This window comes from Porites lutea, chromosome 4 (assembly GCF_958299795.1).
Source record: "Porites lutea chromosome 4, jaPorLute2.1, whole genome shotgun sequence".
Taxonomy (NCBI): domain Eukaryota; kingdom Metazoa; phylum Cnidaria; class Anthozoa; order Scleractinia; family Poritidae; genus Porites; species Porites lutea.
In genome coordinates this window covers 17,298,281-17,306,628 of record NC_133204.1, presented here as the reverse complement: position 1 = coordinate 17,306,628, position 8,348 = coordinate 17,298,281, and the positions used below count along the sequence as shown (strand labels likewise).

The window sequence follows — 8,348 nt, the reverse complement described above, 5'->3', positions numbered from 1 at the left end:
AAAATAGTAGGAGACCTTCGTTGGAATCGGGTATGGTTTTCTATGGAACTACGGGAGTGTATGAACGTATTTATCGTTTCAATTCCAAATGAGTAAGAAAGAGAGAGAAATATGCGAATTCGAAATGGATTTTGAGAAATATTTTTTTTTGTTGTTCTTATCTAAGTAATGATGACATAATTTCTTAGAGACCAGGTCTGAAAACGGGTGTGAAAAATGACATATTTTGGTCTGAAATAGACCTTTGTCACTCGGCCGCCATTTTGTCTCAGGAGATTTAAAAAGCTTTGTTTATGAACGGCTAGGCTCGTAGAGAGAACGAGGCTAGCCGTGCATGAACAAAGCTTTTTAAATCTTCTGAGACAAAATGGCCGCCGCGTGACAAAGGTCTGTAGGGTCAGGATTTGGAGAATCGGGTGGCACACCCCCACCAAGAATTCCCAGGAGTACCCCCGGGAACCCTGTGTATTTTGTCAACAAAAAAAGAACGAATTGGAAAAGCAACAAGCGTATAGATCAGCGTGAGGAGTGAGGGAATGGCCGCTAAAAGGCTCCTGATGTCCGTAATCTGGCCTCTCCCTCCCATGGCGCACTTCTCCATCAAGCTCGTTCCCTGACCTCGCTCAAAGCCTCGATGTTCACCGGGTGGATATTGCTATCCTTCGGATAAATCACTATCCATTTGATAACATTCGATTTTCCTCAGTACTTATCCAGTGGCTTGTAATATATTAAGTGGATAACATTGTTCAGCTTTCTAACAATTGACCAGTATAGGAGACGGAAATAAGGGGAGGCCCTGGGAACGAGGTTGTTTGACCAGTCCCCCGGGCATGCGCAGAAGTCTTACTACAATTATGGCCTTTGACGAGTCTCTTAATTAACAGTTAATGAATGAGGCTGAGTATCTTATGAAGAATTATGGAGATCGAGGAGGGTGTTATCCGTCGAGGCCGTAGGCCAAGGCGGATAACACCCTCCGAGATCTCCACAATTCTTCATATGATACGAAAACCGAATTCAATAACTGTTTTATTATTCATTCAAAATAATTCCTAGTTTAAAAACCACAGCTAAAGCATGCTTACCTATATCGATCCATCGATGTTCAGTTCATCTTCGATAGTGTACGTTTAGGAGGGTCTCAATGGGGTTAACCAATAGGCGTAAAAGGGCCAAAAATTTAGTCGATAGCCGTAAAAATTGAAAAATTTTAACCGTTAGCCGTAAATAGGGTAAAAAGAGTTAACCGTAAAAGAAATTGTTCCCTAGATTTGCTACTTTTAACGAGGGTACTAAACACACTTATGGTTGCGTTTTTTTATTTCCCGGTTAATGTGACTCCGTACGTACGTTAGGTAAAGCGCCTCTTAGGTGTCGACCAAGACCCTGGTTCCATTTCCGCCGCTCTCTCGGGGAACGAATTTTTTTTCCATAGCGAAAGTGTGGCTTCTTGCTGGGGATTAATATTTGCGAAGTTAATTTTTAACTTTTTTGTTAACCGTAACTGAAAAAAATTAGCCGATAGCCGTAAAAGAGCCAAAATTTTTGCCGATAACCGTAAATGCCACCACCCCATTGAGACCCTCGTTTAGGTTTGTCCAGCTCCGCAAATATTCTCCAAATAGCAGATGTCGCCCTTCGAGTTGTCTTCTTGCTGTTCTTGCCATGTTTTTAGCTATTTTTTCGCCTAGTTCTTACTCTTGAAACGAGTGAAATGTCCGCCATTTTTTCAAGTTCACAACCAAAACAACTCAACCTCGTCCCCAGGTCTTCTCGGTTAACGGTGCCTTAACCTGCGAAAACGCTGCTTTTTGACGTCATTTCCTCGTTAAAGTCAAAAGTCTTCCAAATTTGGTCATCAGTAACTGGTTATGGTGAATTAAACATGTTCTTTTAGCTAATCAGAATCGGGGAAATATTTTGAATGAATAATAACACTTTTTTCTATGAAGACGTACGACTTATTCCATCAGAAAGGATTTACTCCCCCCCGTATTCTAATAAGAAAAGCCTGAGAAATTGCCACCGTCTCATGTCTTACTAAATCCGCACTCACGGCGCTAAGCCTTAGCGGACCTAAGTTACAATGCAAACACCATTTTCGTTAGGAATTGGTACTCTAAGGATTATAAAAAATGAGCCAAAGAAGTTACAGGTGTTTCTGCCATCATTCTACTCAAGGCCACGAAGGTGAAGAGACTGGCGACTCACACTCTCACTTATATGTGTTAGGGTTGATCTCGTGCCCCACGTTTCTACTTCCGCTGTGTCTTACTTACTTTTTCCCAGGGCAGAGCGATTCTTATTACCATGTTATGAATAACAATAACCAAGATAGAAGCCCGGGATAGAAGTGGGAGAAAGAAACTATACAACCTCTTCCCCAGTGCATTTCCCTCAGACAATGGGAGGACCCTGTCACAATGATATGGGCATCCCCATTCCCAAAACCTTAGTGATATGGGCATCCCCTGTGACCCTAACCTAACCCTTACCCAAATATCAGAAGGAGATGCCCATATCACGAGGGTTTTAGGAATGGGGATGCTCATATCACGTATCACCATAACAGCCTCTCCCATTTTGCAAGAAAAAGCCCTGGGTACGAGGTTGAAAAGTAAAGTATAATTGATCTAGGACTAGCACGGTCTAACACACCTATATTGGCCTCAAAATTGTTGAGTGAAAATAAGTAAGACAAGTAACCGCACCCAGGAACAAACAGCATTTTTCATTGTGATGAAATTCACTGCAATGTAAGAAGCCTTTGTTAAATTAAGGACTTGCTTCGCTAAAAGTATGTGAGTACTAAACCTTTGGCTGCAGGTTACTAAGGGGTGCTGTCCCTACTTTGTTCTCTAAAACCAAGCGATTAAACGTCTTCTTGCTTTTTTGCGGTTTGGGCTTAAAGTGCTTATATGGAGGAATTATGTTGAAGTATGAAACAGTGTAAGAACGGGTTATCATATGTTGGTGAATTATGTTTCTTAGCTCGCGTGTCATTTCGTACTTATGAGCAAGCTTGTCTGCCACTGATCTATCTTCTTCTGGGTGCGAATGAATTGTGGAATTCCTTCCACCAGAGTCAGGTATTGAGGCTTCTTCTCTGACGACCACATTATATTCAGGTGCGCATGCGCGTGCTGTGAGCCGTATCCACTTGGTTGGGCCTGAATTTATGCGTGGCAGTCGAAGAGGACTGGGCTCTGAATCACTGGAGTTTAGGGTTCCAAGATGTAAGTTATTGGTGTTAACAGCTTCTAGTCCCTTCTTAGCATCCTGGGTAATTTCAGAGCGCAATGCCTCTTCATCCATTTTAATTCTCTCCAACTTTGAAGTCATCTTAATGAGTCTGTTGAACTGTTTGTCCGCCTTAATAAATTTTTTCTTGATCTTGGTCGATAATTGCTTATTGACCTTCTGTTTGATCTCCTTTTCCTTGGTGTTAATTTCTCCCTTTACCTGATGAAGTTTAGAGACAGCATCAAAAGCCAATCTTGCTAGCTTCTTTCGGTTTTCGTACGGAGTGTAATTCGGATTTGCTTTCCTCTCGTTATCTTCCAAAATTGCTAATTTTGTCGCTTGTAAGCCCTTTTGAACCGTATTCTTCTCTGCTTTGAGTACTTGCAATTTTGTCCTTTTCTTTGTCTTCTTCTTTAAGGTCTTGTTATTGGAGTTTGCGTTGGAATTTGGAGTTTGACCTGAATTTGTATTCAGAACTTGTTTCTTCTCCATCCTCGAGTTGTTGGGTGAAACTTCAGCTTCACGGGTTACTGAAATAGCTATTCTATTAGTTCTATATCATTTGCTGACATACATGAGATCAGTGTTTTTGCAACGAAGAACGCCGGAAGCATATCTAATTCAAACATTCCAGTTTCAAAGTCGTTCAGAGCTCGTACGACCAACTGAACTTTAATTATGAAACATTGCGGTGTTAAATTCAGTCTTTTGTTTTCTGAAACGAAACAATGAAAGTATTTAGAAGTTATCTCGCAATTAATATAAACATTTTAAGCAACAATGACGATTTTTCGTAAATTAAAAAAACTCGCGTTGGGATCTTTTAAAAACAAAACAGAATGGTAGATGTAGTTGTGATTTAGCTCGAGCACTTGCTGTTGTCAGATCAGAGGCTTTTAAAATACGTACAACACCACGGTAAACACAAAAGAATGAGTGAATGAGGCATTAATTCGACATTTTTTGAACTCGGTTCCGAATTCAATTTGGAATCGCTAAAGTATCAGGTCAATACACCGTCAACATTAAGTCACGCCAGTTTAAAACATCAGGCAGAAGAGAAGATTATATTGGAACGTTTGTTAAATAAAGCGATTGCTTTGAGATAAATAAGAATTAAACAAAGCCGCGTTTAAATTGAAAAAATCCCCCATCATGGACGAATAGTCGGCTGTGTTCAGAATCAAGAAACAGATTAAAAAGGATGTCGAACAGATATAAAAAGGACGTAGTTGACCAAATCTTGTCGTCAAACTTGTGATTTGTGATTACTCAATATTTGGCGGAAAAACCTAATAGTACTAGACCTCGTTGGAATGTTCGCCTAATCAGTTTAACTTTCATCAACTCCCATTTAAATTGTCAGCCTCCTACAAACACAGAATAAATGCCATTTTTTTACTGTATTTGATGTACAATTTAATTTTAGAGAGAAAAATTTTTAATTTTTTTTGTTTTTTATATAGTCCAGACTTTTACGAGAAGCTAATTTATGGAATTTCTGAAAGTTTGCATTAACTAGGCAAGCCATGTACTTTTGTCCGATTTCTGTTGTAAGGAATGAAATACACAATTACAAAGTATTTTTTTTTCTTTGGATTTCGGTGGATACCTGGCGCGAATAATTGTCTTGTTGACGTTTCCAAGGGTTTATTAACATCACGTCAAGTACTGATAAAAATTCATATCCCAGATATGGGCGTGGTGTAGGAAATGGTAACCATAGCCACGCAAACAACAACAACAACAACGACAACAACCAAAACAGCATGGTTGCCAGGACGTTGTTGACTTAGAGCCTAATTGATTTTCAGCACTTCAGGGTTGCTTGGAAACCAGTATCTATGAGACCCTTTTAAAGGTTACTTCAGTCAACCAAATTAAGACAAACAGTGTATAAACGTTATATTTTATTTAGATACCATTAACGCTACGATATCAAGATTTCTTTAATGCTCGTAAAAGCTCCACTCTAGAGCATCCACCAGATATTAGAAGGACATCATGTTTAAACCCGTTTTCTTGAACAAAACTGCTAAACGAGGGCAATAAAGTTCGAGTTTAGATTACAAGCAACTGGTAGCGTGCAATCGTTCCCCCGGAGACCCGCAGAGAGAATTTATCATCATAAAGGCTAATTTCAGAACTCTAAAAAGTTAACTGAGCAAACTCGGCGAGGAATTAATGGATACATCCAATTACGGCTTTTTTGACTACAATTAGTAGAACAGTATGTATTCTTGGAACAGCAAGTTAATCTCCTCCTCCCTCTTTGATAGGAGGTTTTTTCTGTTTAAATACAAACGATCTTACGTAGGAATTGTCTGTAAGTTTTGCAAGGCATTTCTTACGGTAACTTATTAGGAGCTTAAAACCACTTTTTTCGGTTGCAGTTTTCTAAAATCCATAACCCCGATTTTGTCCTCGTAAACCAAACGGTTAAAGACTTGCCTCGTTTTCTGTGGTTTAGGCTTTTTCCTCTTATACGGCGGAATGATATTGAAATATGAAAAACTATAAGAGCGCGATATCATGTGTTCATGAATTGCGTTTCTTAGCTCACGTGTCATATCGTACTTATGAGCAAGCTTGTCTGCCGCAATCCTCTTCTCGCTTGGAGTCAGCTGAATTGCAAAATCACTCAACACAGAGGTAGGTCTAGAGTCTTTATCTTCATTATCTATTCTGGGCTCAGGTAAACTTGAAAGCTTTATCCAGTCAGCTGAATCAGCTGAGCGAATGCGAGGTAAACGAACTGGACTAGATTCTGCGTCTGTTGAATCAGTAGGCGTATAAGTCGCTCCTTCTTTCAGCTCTCTGTCAATCTCAGCGCGCAGTTCCTCTTCTCCTAGTTTCATTCGCTCCATCCTTGAAGTCATTTTGATGATCCGGCTGTGTTGCTTATCAGCTTTGATGGATCTTTTTTGTAACTTAGCGCTCAATTTTCGCTGAACTTTCAATTTATTTGTCTTTTCCTTCGTTACAATTTTTCCTTGCATTTGCTGAAGCTTGGTCAACGTTTCACTCGCAGTGCGAGCGAGTCTCTGTCTGCTTTCATAAGGAGTATATAACGGGCTTGCCTTTCTTTCACTATCTTCCAAAATACCTTCCTTGGTATTCTTTAAATCCCTTTGTAGCTTCTTCTTTTCGGCTTTGAGTAGCTGAAGTTTAGTCTTTCTCCGTCCCTTTTTTTTCCTGATATTTCGGGAGCTAGTGTCAGAATTTGGCGTCTCAATATGTCGCAGAGTTAAAGTTTGACTTAATGAGGTGTTTCTTCCATCCTGCTCGCTAAAGCGGACTTGTTTCTTCACCGAAGACATATACAGCGTCTGAAAATCAACCGTTTTTTAGTGTGGACTAACACTTACCACTTTTGGGTGCTTTACCTCTGAAAACAAGTGTTGAATGTAGCGAAATAAGACTGAATCGCTTTTGAGTAAACTAAGCGTATCTATGGTGAATTCCCACAAACTCATAAATATATGATAACTGTCGACCGCCCGCGATTATTGAATCGAAAATGCGTTTTATTGAATCGCCGAGCCTTGTCTTTCTGCCAATTAAGCAAGTAGTGTGTTGTAGTGACTATCTTAATCGGTACGAATCATTTTCAAATAGGTAAAATAAGCTAAGAATAATGTCTGCGAGCTTCAAAAGAACCTGCTGTGGTATTTACAAACTCGAATTGTAACCGAACAGTGTGGTGTATATTGCCTTTGGTGTCATTTCCAGCCAACAAGATTAATATAGTTGGCAACATTATGGATTTAATATGCAAACGGTAAACATTTTTTTAAAGGTTTTGACAAGAAGATAAGCGTTTTGTCAATTATGTACGAAGACATAGCAGGTGGCAATTAAGATGCTGAACACGTTTTTAGACTCGCTAGAATGGGGAACATTTAGTCGAAAAATAAAACTTTTGTTTTTTTTCAATGGAACTTTTTGGGTTGGATCAATCAATAGAAAGTACCGCTTTGAAAAGGAAAATGGGTTTTCAAGAGATCTGTGGACTTCTAAATTATACAGTTTAACATTTACGTTGCAGATAACACTTTGGTATACCACATAGACGAACTTGACTTCTCATGATCAGTAATTAGCAACATTAATTAACAAAATGATGGAACTAAGAGATCCCTGACACAGCCCTTAGGCATTGTAAAGCTAAAAAGTTATTCGCATTTGCATTTATGAGTTTTTCGCTGTGGGAGCTGACACTCTCCATACCAATCAACGACTCATTTATTATTAACTATTTGATCGTTTATTCACAAGTTTAAGTGATAAAAAACTTCAAGGTTACGAGAGTGTGAAATAACAAAATGGTTGTTTTTTTAAAATAGCAAAGAATATCAGTCAGGTTGTTCGAAGGCCGATTAGCGCTTAACCTGGGGTTAAATTTAACCCTGGTTTTTTTTTCTTGTAGTCAAAAGCATTTTCTTGGATAATTTTCTCTGTTATTTTTAGAGCTTCCAATCATCAACCTGTAGATAAAAAGAATTACAACTGAAATGCTTTTTAAGCTTTTAAATCTGAATTCAAATCTCGCACTAACCCTGGGTTATCTTAACCCAGCTAGGAACAACTCAGCCCAGGTTTTATTTAATATAAAAGTGAGGAGTTTAAGGGCTTCTTAATTCAGGTTCAGAAATGACTCATCAGAATTATCTCGAGATGGAGACGATGTTGCGTGCGTGTAAATTGAAGATGGTGCAATCTAGCTTACATATAAGGAGGTTCTCGTCACAGCATGGAGCTTTCCTCCTCTAACCTTTTAAGCTTAATGGGAAAAAGTGCCCGGCTACGAACCTGTAGATACATACATCTAATTTGTTTTCAAGTTTCAAATATAGTTTCGACATGCCCACTAGCCTGCAGGTAGCTAAGCTAATCTAGGCGAGTCTTGTTTTCAGGAAATGAATACAACTTATTATGACAAGAGACCTACAATAAACCAAAAACTACATAAATAACTAGAGGCAAGAGATCAGATTATGATCTATTATGATCTCTTGCTAGAGACTACTGTTACACGAATACGATTTTAATAATGACAACCAAAAGTTACGAGGAAAATAAGTTCAACTTAACTTTTGGAA

The 8,348-nt window shown here is 38.9% G+C and overlaps 1 protein-coding gene across 1 annotated transcript; it reads right to left on the bottom strand.

The window, feature by feature from the left end:
- Positions 1-5,350: 5,350 nt before the first annotated feature.
- On the bottom strand, positions 5,351-6,662 carry LOC140934991 (uncharacterized). Its single transcript, XM_073384542.1, has one exon. It carries the CDS (start codon positions 6,564-6,566, stop codon positions 5,607-5,609), a length of 960 nt encoding a protein of 319 aa, XP_073240643.1. The 5' UTR covers positions 6,567-6,662; the 3' UTR covers positions 5,351-5,606.
- Positions 6,663-8,348: the final 1,686 nt, after the last annotated feature.

What these genes read in the sequence shown, in the direction of transcription:
- LOC140934991 (XM_073384542.1), bottom strand. Translation starts at nt 6,566, where the DNA reads ATGTCTTCGGTGAAGAAACAAGTCCGCTTTAGCGAGCAGGATGGAAGA.